This window comes from Polyodon spathula, chromosome 6 (genome assembly GCF_017654505.1).
Source record: "Polyodon spathula isolate WHYD16114869_AA chromosome 6, ASM1765450v1, whole genome shotgun sequence".
Classification (NCBI taxonomy): Eukaryota; Metazoa; Chordata; class Actinopteri; order Acipenseriformes; family Polyodontidae; genus Polyodon; species Polyodon spathula.
This window is the reverse complement of record NC_054539.1, coordinates 64,068,917-64,090,255: the sequence shown is the minus strand read 5'-3', so window position 1 is coordinate 64,090,255 and position 21,339 is coordinate 64,068,917. Positions and strand designations below refer to the sequence as shown.

Below are 21,339 nucleotides of genomic sequence, written 5' to 3'. Positions count from 1 at the left end.
TATTTCTATATTCGAGTCGAATCGTAGCTGGTGTCGTGTTTCAACCATGCCATGTCTGAAAATATATGAACCCTCAACACAAGGAATATATTTTGAATATCTCGAGATCATTAGTCATATATGGCTATAGGTTTAAGTAATCTAACACACCCATTTTCTATCTAATATGTGCTGTATATGTAATTGTATATATTCCTATGTAATGTCCACGTTTGGACCTGCGCCATAAACACAGCATTGTGTTACATTGTGTTTTACAATAAAATTTAGTTTAACAACTAAATAATTATTAAATGTTAGAACACACGTGACACACACATACACACATACACACACACACACACACACACACACACACACACACACACACATATATATATATATATATATATATATATATATATATATATATATATATATATAATATATATATATATATAATATAATGATGACTTAATTATTAATTAATAATTCAGCTCAACACTCAACAAAACGGACTGTTTTGGCCTGTCCTTTTAGTGTTTTCTGTCCATGGCTTTGTTGTTCAACAAGAACACAGTCTAGCCGAGGTAGCTTACAGATAGGCCTACTGCTAGAAGAGGTACAAATTAATAAGGATTTTTTAAAGTTTTAAATTCACAGCCGTGTAACATTTTCCTCAAAGAGGATTAAAAGGACTGAAAATTGCAAATAAAACAAATGATTGCTAGCGGGCCATAAAGTCGACCCCCCCCCCCCCCCCCCCCCCTCCCCTCCCTCCCCTCCTCCCTCCCCTCTCAACAGAAAGAGGGAATCACTGTAATTTTTTGCTCGATTTACATTTTCACTGGTATACATAGCCATTTCATACAGGGAGGAGTCGGTGTGTAAGAGTTGTCTTTTCAGGATCACTGTAATTTCTTTGATCGATTTACATTTTCAATTGTATACATAGCGCATTTCATACCACAACATCTTAAAGCGCTTCACACGTGGTTAAAACCGAAAGAAGTCTCCAGTATCAAAAAAAATAGTAAACTTTACAAAATAACAATATGCTACATAATTATAGGAATAATATCAATACAGAAGAAGAAGAAGAAGAAGAAGAAGAAGAAGAAGAAGAAGAAGAAGAAGAAGAAGAAGAAGAAGAAGAAGAAACCATCTTCCTGTACTCTCTGTCGCTGTAATTGTTAAATACACAGCGTTCATTAGAGCAAAGTTCAATAAAGGACATGACTGTGGTCCTCCTGTTGTATTTATACACGAGGACATAAATATGTGCAGGGTGTACTGTATTATTATTATTATTATTATTATTATTATTATTATTATTATTATTATTATTATTATTATTATTATATAATATTAATATAATAATACACCTGTTACATGACTTGTTGTATACTTCCGTGCTGTATGAAATCTTTAACGTCGTATTTTTATCGTCCGTGGACAAGTTGTTTCAACAATACTGTTATACCTAATGTGTCGAGAAGTTAATTAATTATAAATTGTAATGTTAATACTAAAAAAAAGATGTGGCATCGTCACAGAACACTCTGGTTGCGGTGGGGGCCCAAATAATAATAATAATAATAATAATAATAATAATAATAATAATAATAATAATAATAATGACCCAGCATTTAATTCTCAAAGTTAGTGGGTCGTAAATTAAGACGTTTCAAAATGCACTTGCCAGCTTCCTACTAAAATACCATTTGCCTTTTTTTTCAGCACTGCCCAACGATAATTAAATGAAACCTGCAAATGCTTATAAGGCCATTTAATAAGCTTTATAATGATCGTTTAGTCTTCCCTTTTAGAACGTTATTTTAAGAGAGAGAGAGAGAGAGAGAGAAGAGAGAGAGAGAGAGAGAGAGAGAGAGAGAGAGAGAGAGAGAGAGAGAGAGAGAGAGAGAGAGAGATATCCCGACCATTGCTATTTTTCAAACAACCTCGAAGCCTTTATCACCCTTAACTAAGAGAACTATAATTAAAAGTGTAATTTTTCCTTATTTCCGCGTTTAGTCGTAATTAAATCTTTACTATCCTCTGTGCGACTATTAAGTGCCAACATGCTGAGTGTATATCCTGTACACAAAACAGCAGGCGGTCATAATTAGATAGAAAATCAGACAAGAGTGTTCTCATTAACTACAACAACTCTTTAAAATCACACTGTTGATGGAGGCAGTGCGTTTATCTGGTTCTTGCTCTAATTCGTGCCAGTTAATGCTTTAGTGGAGCTTTCTCTGGGGAGAGGCCACCCCTCTGTCTTCACTACGCGAATATGTTTATATGAACAGTGTTTCTTCTTCGAAATCAAATACACGTGTGTGTGTGTGTGTGTGTGTGTGTGTGTGTGTGTGTGTGTGTGTGTGTGTGTGTGTATAGCATATATATTTTATATATATATATCTATAGCAATATATATATATATATGAGAATATTATATAGATATAATATATATATGGATATTAATAATAGTCTATATATACCTATAAAAAGTTAACATTATACTAAAACCCCTACTCTATAATTAGTAATCTGAGTGAAATCTCTTAGAGCACTTTAGAGACAATCAGAAACATTACAGCTTGTAATGTCGAACTATACAGCACCCTATTAACCCACCCAATGCATTATGTATTTAATAAGTAAACAGCCTTTATTTAGAAAGTCATTTAAAATAAACAGGTTCTGCCAGTTCCTTGAAATACAGCATTTCACTGTTTATTTCATATGTTTACTTGGAGATGATTTAAGCATGTTAGAAAAATGCATCAATAGGGCTTTCATTTTTAATAACAGACCCAGTTATCACATGCCATATTAAGGTAAAAAAAAAAAAAAAAAAAAAAACCAACAAGCAAGCAAACAAACAAACAAATAAACAAACAAATACACATAACTGGAATCTAAAGTTTAGTTTAAAATGCTGCGTACATTTCACTCAAATAATAACTCAACATGATGTTTCAGTACTATGTAATATTTTAGGGGGCATTAGTAGATATTGATACATTAGTATACATTTTTGTTGTTATAGATTCATAAACGGCTAAAACAAATGCTTTGAAATCGATAATGGCAGATAATGTTTGAATGCATATATCTGTCAATAAATGTGCATGTTTATTTAAACAGATATGTCCATATAACATCATTGCTTTGTGCGAAAAAAAAAAGAAAAAAAAAACCAAAAACCCCAAAAAACCAATCGTACCCTAGCAACTGTGGACCTTGTTTGTATTAGAAGCCTGTATAATTTCGGCGGATTTGATTTCCTTGTCGATTTTTGAAATGATAAAACTCCTCGACTGGGTTAATATAAATGGAAATAACAGGATCTGGAGTTCAGAATGACATGATTTATATACTGGGCGCTTTAATATCCAGTCAATTGAAATAGTTATGGGACTGATCCTTGCTGTTTTGATATTCACAGACAGTTGAAGACGCCAATAACAGTGGCATGAGTCTATTGGACCAGTCCGTGATTAAAAAAGGTATGGTATTTTTCAAGCTATCACGATTTATTTATTTATTTTTTTTGTATCTTGTTTATACCATTTTACTGAGAACTGTACATGTTGTAATACACAGTACAGTAAATCCCCCCCCCCCCCCCCCCCCAAACACACATACACACACACATAATTACCACTGACACTACCACACATAAACACACATTAATATAGCATTGAACATTTAACCCCTGCTGTTTTAAATGCGACGAGCCAGCCCACAGCCACTCCAAATGTTTTAAACAAAGAACATGTACATTCTAGTGTTGGTCTGTAATCTTAGCTTAAATAGGTATAGTGGAATATATTATTACAGCGTTTGTTTTATTCAACCATTTCACACTGATTTGCAATGATTTTACTCTTTTATCCTGATAATAAGCCCAGGAAAAAAAAAAAAAAAAAAAAAAGTTGTTTTAAGTTTCAGCACAATTGTTCAACAATAAACAACATAAAGTATGCCGTGTGTGTGTGTGTGTGTGTGTGTGTGTGTGTGTGTGTGTGTGTGTGTGTGTGTGTGTGTAATGAAAAGGTTTAAATGTACACAAAAGGTTTAAATGATAAAAACATATTTATTTCAAGACGTGTCAGAAAAGAAGGGATATTTTTTGTACACAGCCGTTATACCCCCGTTGTATGTGTGTGTGTGGTATTTTACATGATTAGCCCATAATAATAATTGAAAAAAAAAAAATACATAGACATAATTTTACAATTTAAAAAAAAAAAAAAAAACAGTTATTAAGCCTTCTACATTTAAGCTTAATTCAAATGCCATTATTTTCCAAAAAGAACAATTCTTGTCTGAACCTCAGTCTGAGCACGAGTATTCAGTTTTGCCTCATGTATTGGAAATACTCTGTTATTCAATAATGGTTATTGTTTTGTTGCCATTTACACGTGTCCTTTACGTGCAAGGAAAGTTCCTTGATCTATGCAAACGTGTATCTATTATCATACCGCTGCTATCACCTCAATGATCAGCAATGAGATAAATACATATTATACAAGGGTGTATAATGTCAGTCAAGCAAAGAAAACTAAACATTCTATACACATGCACAGTTAGTGAAGGCGTAGATTTAAAGGGACCATCATAGTGTTTAATATTTATGTATGTATTGTTTTTTTAGACGTGCTATAACTTTAAGAGGGGGCAGAGGCTTTATTCACAAAAGCAGTTACCATTGTACTAAGTTAATAAATGAGTTTTATTTCTTCGTTTTCTAAAAACATGGCTGTTGAAAAGCCTCAACTAAATATTCCAGTAGGTTCATTTAAGGGATACTGCATGCACCTTATTTGTTTATTCTGTCAGACTACTATTTTTCGTTTTACCCTCGCTGCTTTCTTTTTTTCACACATGGCTTTATTCTTCCACCATTAAAGTTTATTACAAGCTGCTTGTTATTATTTAAGGCAGCACAAGTGTTAATATAGATTCCATTCAGGTCCGCCACTATTAATATAAAGCTATCCCTTCGATAAATTAGTTTTGTAAAATAAATAAACAACACATTTTATTGGTAATGATTATAACGACTTCTATGTTCTTATGTCCAATTATGTATTTTATTTTTGTTTGTTTGTATTATATCATGATACATTTCTATTCACAAAGATTAAGATTAGGACTATTGTACATGAACATTGAAGGGTCTGTTGTTTATTAACACGTGCTAGCTTGTACGGGTTTACAAATACATTTGGAAATTGTTTGCTGACTCAATGGCATCACTTTTCGTTTTAAGACGTGTATAATTAGAAATCGCTGCGCCCTGTAATATTCTTGTTAATGTTTGTATGGACTGGTTGACATTTCTAAAGTAATTTAGTTAAGGGGAAATGAGTTGGTCCCAGTAGAGAGAGCAAACGAGTCGAATTGAAGTAGCCTGCGTGATAAATGACCTTTTCAAGTGGAGATCTCCAGAGCTCGTTTAAGGCTAATTTTCTGTATTAGCACCCGTTGAGCCATTAATACAATAGTCAGGGACCGTGGACTCTGTCTTCAAGTTGCCCCATTAGACCTAACATTAAGACATACCGCTTGAACTCATAGGTGATGACAATGGAAGGCTTTAAAAAAAAAAAAAAAATGTCAGAGTATAGTTAATACGATTTGAAGGGGCTGGTCAATGAGCATTCAGTAAAGCTATAATGAGAATGTTGCGCTACACTAGCAGACTAAAAAAAAGATAACTACACTATTATTTTTTTTTTTTGTACGTTCTATATATTTATTTAAAAGAAATTGGAGCAACGTAGAACACATAGTTTTGCTATTTGTATTTAAATCATTTGCAATGCTATCTGAATTTGATTGGGGTACAGGAAGCTGTCAAATATTTTCTCTGTAATTTTAAAATAATGGTGCGGTGTGTGTTATTAATACACCGATTAGGTACGATGCAAAATATGTGCCTTCTTTAAAGGCATAAAGGAGAGGAGGTTTCAGGTTGTGGCCCATTGGTTTATCAATTAATTATATCATTGTAAAGCTGTCAAACACACCTTTGCAGGAACAGCATTTTCATTACTAACAAACCAACCGGTAATTTCTGTATCTGTTGACATGATCGGTGGATACAGGAAATGCAAGGAAGTGTCATGTTAATTGGGTAGCAATTAAATCAAACATTTACGACTCGCATTAAACATGATGTGTGATATGCAACAGTGATCATATGTCATATATATATATATATATATATATATATATATAATATATATATATATAATATATATATATATATATATACAATCAGAAATAAAGTCTTACCTAAAATATAACACTTTTTTCCGAATCCTAATATCCGCATACAGCTTTGGCATTGTGTTCTTTTTTAAAACATGTTTTTTTATTTTATTTTATTTTTAAGTTTGTTTAACGAATGCTTTAAATGTATACTTGCATTTAATTGGATTATTACCGTATTACAAAGTCCGAACAAAAATAAGATACTACGCATATGAACCCATGGTTAATTTCAGTGTAGTGCCATTCAGCAGCAACCTTACACAATATGGTTCAAAGGGTACAGTTTTTCAAAACTGAGACAAAACTTTATGTGTTTTATTTAACAACGACTCAGCATTACATTACAACGAATGTTTCTGCAAAGTAAAGTGTATGTTACAAGGACGTGGCTGTGTTACACATAGACCTTATCTCTTTAATTAAGACGCAGCCAAGGTACCACATAGCATAATGATACAATACCTGTATTATTTAATTGATTATTTAATAATAGAGAGACTTATCGAATATCCATTATTTTTTTATAATAATAATAATAATAATAATAATAATAATAATAATAATAATAAAATATTATGGGGTTTAATATTATAATTACATATTTGTTATGTTCTATATATCTACTATATATATAATATATGGTTGCGCATATATATATATATATAATATAATTATATATATTATATCAATGATATATATATATATATATATATGATGTTATATATATCGCTACTACAGATATGGATGCAATCGTATATATATATATATATATATATATATATATATATATATATATATATATATATATATATATATATATATATATATATTATATATATCACCACTATATAGCTGATGTCTATACCAACGCGTTCATCATTTATATATGCATTTTGTATCAAAAGAAAAATCGTTAGCTTTATTAGATGCAACAATTTAAACTCCTTATTTATTAAATCACATATATCTTCCAACTATAGCCAACATGAGAAACCAGTGATTGATAATTAAAATATCTTAGCTCTGCCTCGGATTTAAGTCTCGTTCTCGCTCTCGCTCTCGCTCTCTCTCTCTCTCTCTCTCTCTCTCTCTCTCTCTCTCTCTCTCTCTATATATATATATATATATATATATAAAAAATAGGTGGTGTACCTATAAATAATAATTTCCCTAGCCATCGTTCCACCTCAACTGATGCCGTGGTTAACGCTGAAGCTTGGTCAAGTCACAGTAATAATACAGTACATGCATTACACATGGCAAGCATCAGTTTTAAAAATATACAAATACGTCTACAAATTCCGCAATTCCCAAATGTCGCTTAGTGATTTTTGTTTTTCTTTCAGTTCCAGTTCCCAGCAAGAGTGTCACTTCTATTATGATGAGCAAGGATGGTCTAATTGGGGGGATGGGTGTCAACACCAATGAAGTGTTTTGTTCTGTACCTGGTCGCTTGTCCCTTCTTAGTTCGACTTCCAAATACAAAGTGACCGTGGGCGAGGTTCAGAGACGACTCTCCCCTCCAGAATGTTTGAATGCATCCTTATTGGGTGGAGTTCTCAGGAGGTATGTTGGACTATCTAGTATTGAACCATATACTCAGGCACACCACTGAATGGCCCTGAACGTTTATTCCAGGTTGTGATTAACGCGATTCATAACGCTAAATTAACGAGACAATACAGTATGAACCAAAATATCTATCATAAGTTTATAAAAAGAAAACAACATCTTATAATAATAATAATAATAATAATAATAATAATAATAATAATAATAATAATAATAATAATAATAATAATAATAATAATCTCGGAATTCGTACAGGCGCCTTTGTTATTTCTTACTAGTTCTGTAACATTAGCCATTCGAAGTTTGGTTTTCGTTTTATTAAAAAAAAAAAAAATGCTGCAAAGTTAGCAAAATGGTAGATACTGTGTGGAGATATGGCTCTATTGCAGATATTGTAAGTATATTCTAAAGCAAAAATAAAAAACAAAAACAAAAAAAAAACGCCAAGGTGTGTTTTGTTGCCTATATACGTTCTGAGATGACCACTTTCTTGCGCTAACAGTTTGTATGGCATTTATAATCAACTCGGCCTAATGGTTCATTTCCTTCTGCTAATACTTTTATTTTTCTTCTGTTTAGAGCAAAATCGAAAAACGGAGGGAGATCACTGAGAGAAAAGCTAGAAAAAATCGGTTTGAATTTACCCGCAGGCAGGCGCAAAGCTGCAAATGTCACGCTACTAACCTCGCTAGTCGAAGGTAAGCAGAGCATTGGATATACAGACCTACGGAAAACGTAGACGTGTAGTGCCATAGTGCTAGCGATGCACTACTGTAATTTTCTGATTTTTTTTTTCTCTCTGCATTTATTGTCTGCTGCAACAATTAATGCTACAGTTGCCCTATGTGAATGCATATCTTGGAAATACATTATTATTATTATTATTATTATTATTATTATTATTATTATTATTATTATTATTATTATTATTTAATAGGGTTTGTGATAAAAGTATTTTCATTAAATGTAACTATTTGTAGTTGCTAGAAATATTCCAGGTTTCCTCTGGCTGAGAATTCGGGTTTATTTATTTATTTATCTATTTATTTATTTATTTATTTATTTATTTATTTTTATTTTTATCGTTCTAACGATTTATTCCAGTGAACCAACATATATTCTACTGGAATCCCCCTAGAGTTTGACTTTCTATAGCTACTGGGTCTTATTTCTGCGGTTAAAAGTACATCAGTGGGAGTCTGATGACGTGAACCTCTGCAGGGTAGAAACCCAAAACCATGCTTATTGGGGAAATGACAATTATCATTACAATAGTTATTGCCGTAACTTTATTTTCTAATGCAATTAAAAAAAAAAAAAAAAAAAAAAAAAAAAAAAAAAAAACTAGCATCAAATATGGATTTATTTATGTATTTATTGTTTATTTGATGTAGTACTGGGACAGAACTTAGTAAATACATTTACATTTATAAAATTGTCATGTCATATTCCTGCTTTCCTTTATAGTTAGCTTTTCCTAATGCCAAGCCTATAGTTAAAATGACACGAGGAGTCTTAAGGCTAGAAAGAACTGCATATATTTTGCAATTCTAAACTGCACAGCTCTCCTGGGAAGAAGAAAAGGTGTTACCTTTGAAATGTATCTTAAGATCGTTTGAAATGGAACTCTGGAAGAAAGTGAATAATAAAGGACCCACATTATACAATGCCACTGCATCACTTTATTTGTACAAAACATCATTTTGTACATCAATTGTTTTCCATGCGATTTCTATACCCAAAACCGTACATTTAAACGGTTATAATAACGCCTGGAAAGGTAGGCATCACTACTTTAATGGGAATTATTATTTATATTAACGACTTAATCCCATTTATTATGAACGAATAATAATATAATAAACGGGCCCAACAATTTTACTATAATAATAAATAATAATAATAATAATAATAATAATAATAATAATAATAATAATAATAATAATTAAATTCGTTTTATATTAAGTCATTTACAAAAAATATCTTCTAAATGTGATTTGTTTTATTTGCAGGGGAAGCGGTGCATTTAGCCAGGGATTTTGGCTATATGTGTGAAACTGAATTTCCAGCTAAAGCTATATCTGAATACTTAAATAGACAACACACAGATCCCAATGAGCTGCATTCACGAAAAAACATGATCCTGGCAACGAAGTAAGTAGCCTGCACTTTACTTTTTATCAACATTGGTAATACGCATGACAGTGAAACAGTGTGAAGTAGATATGAAATGACTTTCCACAAATATTTAGATTGCACTGTTTTTAAAATATATTTAAAGGTAACCCCATTTTAATGTTATGTATATCAAACAACTTAATAGGAAATCCTATTTTAAATCAAACCAAATATAATTAGTTTGCAGTCAACACATTTAAGTTTCACTTACACAATTAATTTGTTGACCAGCTGTCACAAACTACCATCAAGAGTTTTTATCAAGTCATGGAGTTATGCATTAAATTCAACACAACATCAAATCCTAATGTTTCTTTTAATTAGATTATATTTTAGACACTAAAACAAAATAACTACTACCCACCACTACCAAATGTCAGTATGTATGTCTGTTTATCAGATTCTGTTTTTATTGCCATGCAATAGTTGGTTAAAATTACAAACGGTGTTCTCTTTATAATATCTTCTTCTTCTTCTTCTTCTTCTTCTTCTTCTTCTTCTTCTTCTTCTTCTTCTTCGTATTACTATTAGTAGTATAGTATGGGATAGAAATATGCCTAGAACATATGTGACAGGTTTACTTTCAGACTAGCGCACACATAATTAAAGATTTCACATAAACATACACCTAAAAACACTTTCATCTATATAACCTCACGTTGATTAGTGGAAGAATGTCGATTCATGTAAGTATTCAGATAAAGTTTGCCAATGTCTGTGTCCGCAGCACATCGAGTGCTTTATGTTTTGTAAGTTGTTTCCAACACAGCTGTAAAGCCCCAAAGTATAAATTTTACTACTGACAAATTAATTTACATTAATATATGGATGGCTTAAAAAGCATTTCCTCAAATTCGCCCCAATGTTTTCTAACGTGATACACTTTTTCACTTTGTCATAAGATATTAACATCAAAAGCCTTAATTGCTTGCAGAGCTCCTTTTTCCTTTTAAGGTTGTTTGTAAGAGCCATTAACCTTTATTCCAATTGCAAAGTTTCTCCTTTTTGCACTATGCTAATGATTCAGACACATTTTGCAGGTGTTTTTACATTTCTCCATAAACCTTTAACCCCCCTCATCTAATAAAACCCACAAACCAGGAAACATTCAATATACTGTGGCTGCAAACACTTACTATACTTATGTATGAGTAACTGTGATGTTTAAATTAAACAGCATTTTTTTTTTTAAAATAAGGATTTTGTTCATATAAACAAAGCAAGACATGAGACCATAGAAACAATCCAGAAATGAGGAAACATGAATATTGACTTTGGACTAGAAGGCTTTAATGAATGTTAAGCGGAAACAGAAGGTTTGCATACATTATAGTTAGATCTTTGTGAAACTTGACACAAAGGTGGATCTTTCAGGCAAACAGGCAAACATTAGAAACTGAAAAAGAGATTACATGTTAGGTAGAAGTTTCTATGAGTATAGTGGTGAACAAAAAATGCGGCAAATAAAACAAACACATAAATGATCCCTTGACAATACCACCACAACTGTTTAAGCAGTGTTGCAATGTAATATAAACTTATTTTATATGGAGCATGTTTCAGTGGTTCAACTAGTTTTCTAGTTCTGCACATCTGATTTGTGTTATCTGACAGTAATTATTTTCATTTTCTTCCTCCCCAGGCAACTTTGTAAGGAATTTACAGACCTCCTGGCTCAGGACAGGACACCCTTGGGCAACAGCAGGCCAAGCCCCATCTTGGAACCGGGCATCCAAAGCTGTTTATCTCATTTTAGCCTCATCACTCATGGCTTCGGGTCTCCCGCCATCTGTGCTGCCCTCACCGCCCTCCAAAACTACCTGACAGAGGCCCTGAAAGGACTGGACAAGATGTTTTTAAATAACAACACCCCAAACAGGCACACATCAGGGGAGGGACCTGGCTCCAAGTCTGGAGATAAAGAAGATAAACACAGGAAATAAAAAAATAAAAAAACCCATCCAAATCATTTATATTCTAGCTTTAAAATATTGCAACTACTTGGAAAAGGAACAATTTCAAGGAGGAAGAAAAAAGGAAGAAGAAACAGATGCACAAGAGAACACTGTGGGTCAACATCGGAAGCAAAGGATTTCTTTTTCACCTTACGTTTTTAGAAACAGACATTTAGCTGATGATTCAAACACTCCACATTGTGACTTTGCCAGTATATAAATATATATATATATTCTTTTGTATTCCTGGGATTCAATTCACCCATTCTTCTTGCAGTTTTGGTTTTACACAGTTCTGAGGATTTTTTTTTCCCTGACCTTTGACACGTGCCAAGTTCCTGATATATCATATTGTTCTTTCCCTCAAAATATATAACCTATGGATATCTCATCTGTTCAAGACTATATTTTCTTTGAATTTGTGGGACAGATTTTTTTGTAACACTGTCCATTGCCACGTAATGATTTTTCACCTTTTTCTAGAATAAATTGCCTTTGGACAAACAAGGGTATCTTGAATTCAGGTATCAGTACGGTGCTGAATGTATGTGTGTGTTCTCATGAAATCAACATTGTGCTGGTAATATCGTGGCATTGTATCTGATACTTAACCTACAGTACATTTGGCCTAAAATTTTCTAAACTGCGATACCCATAAATCTTTCCTGATTATTCAAATTTTGGGATGAGACGGCACTTGATAAAAACAGATTTGTAAAGTAAATGAAGTGTACACTTTATGATATTGAAGAAAATGTACCATGACAGACTGACACATTGCACATGTACTGTAATACCAATATTTAATATTTAACGTGAAAGTACTTTAATTCATCATCGATTGACTACACTGTGGCACTTTTTATTTTCATTTTAACGATAGCATAGAAAAAGGAGAAACGTACGACTTTCCTCCATTGGTGATATCTTCTTTACATAGGTTGCAGCCTGATATCAGTTGATATGGTCCCCTAAAATAATTCTGTGAATAACTGATAATAAAAAGCTCCACACATTTTGGCATACTTGTGTACAGTGTTTGGGGTTAAGAGCCCATCAATATATTACATTCCATTATCATCTATGTCAACAGCCATATTCACAAAAGTGTATAAGTATAATAATAATAATAATAAATAATAATAATAATAATAATAATAATAATAATAATAATAATTCATATTTGAGTTTTTCAACTTTTGAGAACTTGACAGTCCTCATCCATCTCTATCTGGTTTCAATAGAATGCTTGCATACAAAAATATACAATATAGATCTAGTAAATATCTTGATTTATCACAGACCATTAAGCAACAGATATTATACGTTACATTCATCATGTCTTTTCAAAACGTCCGCCTATTAGTTGTAAACCAAGTTTATCCTTGTTTATCCTTTTTGTCAACAAAGTGTTATTAACTACAGTATTTAAAATCGCAAAATAATTCAAAAACACTGAAGTTCAGTTTAAGTCATTCCAACATACACTTAGTTAAGGTCATTTATAATTACGGCTTGAAGAAAAACCCTGAATGGCTCATACTGCTGCGCAGTGGGAGTTTGGATCGACTCCAAACACAATGTTCAAGGTGTAGATTTGTTTTTTGAGCCCTGGCAGATAAACTGATAAACATCTCGTGCTACCATACATTTTTAAACTGACATTTTCAGTTAAGATTTTTATGGTCATTCTTGTCTATGCATGTTAAATTGCTTTTTAAAAGCTGGCAAGCACTTACCCTTTTCTGCACCCAAGTATATAATTAAAAGATTAGATAAATTAAACCCATCATTATTTTGGAATCAAGTCAAATCAAAACTTTAGCTAGAATCTCACTACACATAGGTGTATGATTGAGTAGGCACATTTTCTGAAAAAAATAATTTATGTAGGGCCTCTGTCCCTATAACCAAATAAATTATACATAAGAGTACTCTTGTAATGCTTGTGACTCTTCCGCCAAACATAATTATACAGATGAACTATAATCCACTTAAGTGTCATAAGATTAATTCAAATGGTTCACCGAATCCACATATCCTTGATTAGATGGTGGGGGTTTCAGCAAGAAATATAAATAAATACATTGAATTGCTAATGGAGAACCAGCGCTATAGTTTCCAAATATAATTTATATAGCGTTGTATCAAATATTGACAAACAAGTCTTTAACGTCTCATAAACAGGATGCAATGTGTTATGTGCAATTGAGTTTAAAAGATAAAGGTATCTGTCAAAATTAGGGCAACCTAATCAGTTTGTGCCAAAGTCCCTTTGTTTGCCAATGCAAAAAATTGAGATTATTATTATTATTATTATTATTATTATTATTATTATTATTATTATTATTATTATTATTAAATTAATCCCTGTCATGTTGAAAATGTTTTACCAAATTCTTGTTTGTGAGTAGAATTTACTCTTGTCCGGTCATACACTTTTCTTCAAGGCTACATTTTTTTAACAATACACAGTGCCCATTGGAAAGTTTATACCTGGAAACGCGCAGACATAGTCATCAATAATCACCGGTTGTACTCAAATTACCCTTCCATAAATGCAAAAATATATTTGATATGTTTCTACCTGATTTGTTTACATATTTTGGAATGCAATGTAATATTATTTAAACAACTGCAAATGTTACACATGTTTTTGTTATATTACTAACCCCTTCACAATATGCCAGAATATATTCCTTAAAGAATATATTGATCAATTTCTTGACCTACAATGATATTCAATATTTGTCTATTCCGATCTACAATGGGAGTAATTTTAAGGAGGGGAGGGGGTTATTAGGGTTCATGTCTGTATATATTTATTTATGCTTAATTTAATGGGAATTTGTAAATATGGTGTGCAAGTAGTTTGGGTTATTTATCTGTGACTATACTTCTGTGAGTGGGTGAAAAAGCTTGACTTTAGATAGCATCTTCTATGATTTTATTTTTCTGTTCTATAGACCATTTGTTATGGTGATGGGTAGAAATTGGTTCTTGTCCAGTGATGATCTCATTTATATAAACAATAAACTTTGTGTTTTGTTGTATTTTTTTTTTCTCCTGTTTCAAATGTGGTATCGCCTTATTTTGCAAAATCAGTGACAAAATTATTTTTACAGGCTATTACAAAGGTGAAATCCTGTTTAAGATAGCAGGTATATTTAAAATTAAACTTATGCATGTATGTGCTGAATTTAACCATTTAATGCTAAACAGCACCAGTAACAATATACTCTGTTCGGCAGATTGTCAGAAGATGGTTAATACGATTTGAAGGGGGTGGTCAATGAACAATCAATAAAGCGATAATGAGAATGTTGCGCAACACTAGCAGACTAAAAACCATCTAGATAACTACATGTTTTTTTTTTTGTTTTTTTTGTACGGTTTATTTATTTATTTTAAAGAAATTGGAGCAACGTAGAACACATAGTTTTACTATTTGTATTTAAAGCATTTGCAATGCTATCTGAATTTGATTGGGGTACAGGAAGCTGTCAAATATTTTCTCTGTAATTTTAAAATAATGGTGTGGTGTGTGTAATTAATACATCGATTAGGTACAATGCAAAATATGCACCATCTGTAAAGGCATAAAGGATAGGAGGTTTCAGGTTGTCTTGTGGCCCATTGGTTTATCAGTTAATTCTATCACTGTAAAGATGTCAAACACACCTTTGCAGGAACAGCATTTTCATTACTAACAAATCAACCGGTAATTTCTGTATCTTTTGACATGAACACAGGAAATGCAAGGAAGTGTCATGTTAATTGGGTAGCAATACAATCAAACATTTAACGACTCGCATTAAGTATGATCTGTGATGTGAAGTCAGGCACATTAATATAGTGTGACCTATATAAATAGATATACAATATATATATATATATATATATATATATATATATATATATATATATATATATATATATATATATATAAGAAAGTTTGTCTGTCTGTCTGTTCCTTTATGCATTGGGACCCTGCAGGAGCCAGTGCAACCTAACTCTGCACAGCCTCCTCTGAAGAAGAAAAAGGTCGAGGGCTATGTTTGGATCCAAAATTTTGACCCCCGGGGATCTTTATATAGGAACGCCATTGCTGGATCACTACAGTAGCCATGTATCTGAAATTAAATAAACCCAGAAAACCAAAAAAATAAAACAAAATGTTTGTTTGTTGTTTTTTTTTTTCTTTTATCTATATATATATAGATAATATATAATATATTATATATATAATATATATATATATATCTATATATATATCAATTGGCAAAAAAAAAAATAAAGTAATAAAAGAGGAAAGGGGTCCAAGTGCATTGGGCGACACCCATGATCGCTAAATTATAGGAAACCATGAGGCTACCGTTCCTCAATTTGTTATGAAATACTGAATTTCCCGGGGCAACGCTGGATACTTCAGCTAGTAAAAGAAATAAGATTATAGAACCCTATATAATATAAAGGCGAGCCTGAACCCTATCTTGCCCGAACACGTCATAATGTGTGGCATTTAAACTGAGTTTCCATTCTTTGCTGAGTGATCAGTTTAGGCAGAAACGATCTATGGCAAGGTTTAGTCTAAACGGTTTGAAATATTTCGACTATTCGAGAGCTTGAGTTAATTGGCTTTGCATATGTTCCGCATTATGCGGTAATATACTTTTGTTTTTTTTTTTACATTCTGATAATGGTCTTTTTAAGAGATTTTCACATATCTTTATTATTTTCTGATAAACAAAGTACTTTTCAGAAGGAATTGCAGGCCTATTGGAATATACATGAGCTAACCCATTAGGCTCTTTATTTATAGGCCTAGTTTAGTTGGAAAAAAAATAGGTCTACAAGGATTCATATGATGAACAGTACAAGTGTGTCGTCTACAATTATAATTATTGTCTAGGTGCAAAATAAACAAATTCGACCTACTGTTATGATTATCATAGCTTTCTTAAAATATCTTTCAACGTTCCCAGTTTTTAATATTTTAAGTTTTTGTAAACCTATTTTCATAGCATTTTCTAAGGTTATAATAGAATTATAGAACAGAATTAGTTGTTATTATTATTATTATTATTATTATTATTATTATTATTATTATTAGTAGTAGTAGTAGTATTAGGCCTATATATGCCTAAATACAGTATAATCGTAAATCTCGAAAAACTACTCACTTCTAAATCTTTTGTAGTCATTTTTGTATTACTTTAGTATAAATACATGTTAATTTGGATTCATATGTTGTTTTTTTCTGACTTTATGTAAACGAAAAGACACACATTTGCCTGTTTTCCCATTGGAAATAGTGATATTTTGAAATATCACTGTCCTGGTCACAAAAGCAAAGTTTGTGGGGAATAATAGCCATTTTCTATACTTTTGAGGCATAAGCAATTAGGAAATAACTCTTACTACCCAGGAACAAAAATAAATAAATAAATAATTTGTTACACGGTGTAATGAAGCCTACCTCAGCAAAAAATGATACTTTGCACGTGCATTCATTTTGAAAACATAGGGAGGTACTATATTTTAGATGATGGCATATTTCATGTTTGTCCAAGAGTAGCCCACTATATACATCGTTTGACATAAAACACCACTTGATACATATATACATACGGCTGTACACTTTGTACTTCCATCTTTCAATCTCCTAAAACCGATAGTTGAGTTATAAAAATAATTTGAAGAAAATTCCCACCATTCCTCTAATCACTTACCTGGAAACAGGGCAAAGGCACACACACACACACACACACGTTTGCATTCCTATATTTGTAGGGACTTCTCATTGACTCTCACTGTATATATATTTATTATTTCTAACTCCAGTCAGACAAAACTCCACACAAGGTGGAAGAAACATATTTACGACTTAAAAAAACATGTTTTACTAAGTGGGAACGTCCCCACAACGTTGTTTTTTTAAACACGCCTTTATTTTATTATGTTTGGAAAGGTAGCTGAGCAGCACAAGCCCCCCCCCCCCCCCAAAAAAAAAAAACAAAACAAAACACATTGTGTTACAAAAATAAGTATCACAGTATATAGAAGTGGTTTAAAGTTTGTTGCGTGACCTTTTTTATAAAAAAAAAAAAAAAAAAGAAAAATTACTGTGTAGGCCTACATCTATTTAGTCAGGTTGCTGTCATTTTTTTTTTTTTTTTTAAATCTAAACGCAGTATCTCTAACAAAAGTCATTTGTAAAATATTTCAAAGCTATAACTACGTGTAAAACTGGTGGTTCAATCAGGTGCTTGTTTAATTTTAATCTTTTGAGCACTAAAAAATGAATACTGGCTCTCTTATTAAATACTTTGTCCTTCATGGCTCCCAGTTTAAGAACAGACTCCCTTTGCATTATGTCAAGCAATTTGGCTGTAAAATGGTTATCCAGCCCAGCAGACAGCCAAGTGCCATTTGAGAGTAATTCTTGCCCGGGGTATTTAGCCATGGGCAAGGCAAGCGTGCTCCCTAACTTATCAACCTGGATATTTCATTATTCATTAATTTACTGTTTAACAAATCCCACTCATTATCAGAGGTAACGCTTGGCAGAGCCCAACAAACAGTAGCAGTTGGTGTCAGGCGTGGAGAATTGGCCTATTTGATCCTGGGCTGTTTTTAATTCAACATCACTAGGTCCATGAATAATAAAGAGGCAAAACTTGTTTCAACTGAAACCGTGACGCTGCCTTGACAAAACATTATTTAGATTATTAAAGGAAATGCACTTTGTGTTTTCTTTCTTCAGCTTTTATGTATTGATGTGAGGATTGACTTTAACCAACAGGAATGTGTTCCAAAATAAGAACATTTGAAAAAGAAATCTGTCATTTCATATCTATAAATGAAAACTATTAATAAAAATAACAGAAAAAAATACAATTAAATATTCTTCTCCATGAAATAATGGTACTAATCAATCAACTGTATAATAATAATAATAATAATAATAATAATATAATAATAATAATAATAATAATAATACATGCATTTTAAAGACACATTTGGTCTCTATTAGAAAACACTTTCAAGTACTATAGGATTTCTATACAAGATTGCCCCGTCATTAATGTACCAAAGTATTGGACCCTCAATGTGTCGATATTGGCCATGAATGTCTTGCTTATTTTTGTGCGATTTTTACCAAACCTAAAAATCAATAACAAAGGCTACCACATCTTTGTCTGGTTTGAATATTGACTACAACAATAATAATAATCCCTCCCCCTGCCTGTTTTATTATATATATATATATATATATATATATATATATATATATATATATATATATATATATATATATATATATATAATATAATACTGTCAAAAGAAAGATTTGATTTTCTTTCTAAACTAAAAAAGACAGAAAAAATATGTGCACAGTTCCCATCCGGGTATTCTCTAGGCCCAGTGTTTTTAAATAAATGCTCAGCCTCATTCCCTTAGCATGTGATTGTTATTGTGGTCGCAATCACCCAATCTGACTAGAATCAATCGATTAAATCGGACGTTATCAAGGAAAATCATCCCTTAGAAATCCCAAATCTGGTGTTGCAATTGTCTTTTAGATTTAGCCTGCTACAACATGTGCCAGGAGATGTTGCTCTAGAAGAAAACCCTATATTTTCACTGGCTAATCTTTCAGGGCGGTCCACAGGCTAAAAGGCCTAATCTTTAAATAGCAAGAAGGAAAATGCATTTTATCGGAATCATTTAATCTAAGCATACAGACTTAGATCAAATAATTCTCTTTTGGACCTTAAGTAGTAACCCTATAATGCATTACCTGTATTTTATATCATATTTTTAAACAAAAAATCTTTTTTTTTTTTTAAAAAATCTTCAAAAACTTGTGATCACAACAACTGAAAGTAAACTACTCATGAGCAGCTAATATGAAGTGTTGTATTAGCTAATCCATCACATTTACCCAGTGGTGACATGACATGATGCCATGGGTTGATTCTATGGTAGTATTAAAGCAGTTTAATTCTATAGTAATAAAAAAAAAAAAAACTGTGCAAAATGTCTAAGACTTTCGCACAGCAGTGTACATAGCCTAGGACGACTGTGACTAGCCTAAGAATACAAACCAAGTCATAAGCTGATTATTTGAACCCTCTGTCCATTGCCATTAGAAACCAGTACATATTAATACCACATACAATTGATCTAGAATTCTAAAGAAAGGCAGTCAGGTTTTTCTTTTTTTAAGTAAGAATTTAAGAATTTGCATGCAATTAAAAATACTAAAGCCCCTTCTGGCTACCTGGGTCACAAGCCTGCATAGTGTAAAACCTGGGTTAACCCAGGTCTCAACGATTCACCTCAGGATGTGGGTCGACAAGCTTTGACCTGGGTTGAGCGAGACAAAATGCATGACGGCAGACAAAATAACAAACAGCCACGTATGCGTGAAGGTTTCACTTCCACAAGGAATGTTTTTGTTAACTCTGTTTAGCTGTATTCTTGCTGCTTGAGACACACCATGAACCATGTTGCAGCAGTAATGTAGAAACATTTGTTCTAATCAACATTTGGGCTGACTGCTCAATCCAGAGTAGCTTGGATGGAAGCGTCAGTAACAAACTGCTTCTGGGGCATTGATACACATATTATTGACTTGCGTCTATCACCCAACCCTGCTTATCAAAAGCAATGTGTTAGTCAACCTGCATGACATCGGGTCCTGACCCGGGTAGGTTCTGACCAGGGTAGAGAATGCCAGTGTAAAAGGGGCTTTTGTTTAAAATACAGTGGTAGTCAAAAGTTTACACACACTAATGGAAATTTATATTTTCTAGAAATACATGGTAAAACGGATTGCAAAGCATACCAAAAGATATTGACCAATCATCTGAAACCCTCCATTAAGAAACTTGGTTTAAAGAGCAACTGGAAGTTCCAACACAACAACGATCTGGAATGGTCTTGTCAAAGTCCCGATCTAAATCTGAGAATCTTTGGCATGATTTGAAGCAGCTCTTGGAATTTGAATGGACTGGAACAGTTTTGTATTGAAGAATGGTAAAAAGTTAAAACTAGCTATTAATTTAATTTTCCTTGTCAGGGTATGAATGCTTTTGAATTAGCATTTTTGGAGTTTTGCAAAGAAATTGCTGAAATAAATAACAGTAGCTTTTCTTTCCTTGTAACTTTGTTTCCTCATCTACAAAAGCAAAACTTTTGCTACAAAATATTGCTTATAATTATTTGTTTTCAGGAAATTTCTAGAAATTATAAATTTCCATTGGGGTATGTAAACTTTTGACTACAAATGTATGTTGTATAATAACTGTGGTTAATTAAAAAGAAAAAAAATAATCTGCGTTTACAGTGCCCTACC

At 32.3% G+C, this 21,339-nt stretch overlaps 1 protein-coding gene across 2 annotated transcripts in view; it reads left to right on the top strand.

Moving 5' to 3' along the window:
* tfap2b (transcription factor AP-2 beta) overlaps nucleotides 1-15,028 on the top strand; it is a 20,177-nt gene extending 5,149 nt beyond the window's left edge. For both annotated transcript variants that reach the window (XM_041253412.1, XM_041253413.1), the window contains exons 3-7: nucleotides 3,434-3,494; nucleotides 7,617-7,836; nucleotides 8,422-8,540; nucleotides 9,855-9,996; nucleotides 11,663-15,028. In XM_041253412.1, the coding sequence (XP_041109346.1) occupies nucleotides 3,434-3,494; nucleotides 7,617-7,836; nucleotides 8,422-8,540; nucleotides 9,855-9,996; nucleotides 11,663-11,963 (843 nt within the window). In that variant the 3' untranslated portion in view covers nucleotides 11,964-15,028. The remainder of the gene's footprint in view (nucleotides 1-3,433; nucleotides 3,495-7,616; nucleotides 7,837-8,421; nucleotides 8,541-9,854; nucleotides 9,997-11,662) is intronic.
* The last annotated feature ends 6,311 nt before the right edge of the window (nucleotides 15,029-21,339 follow it).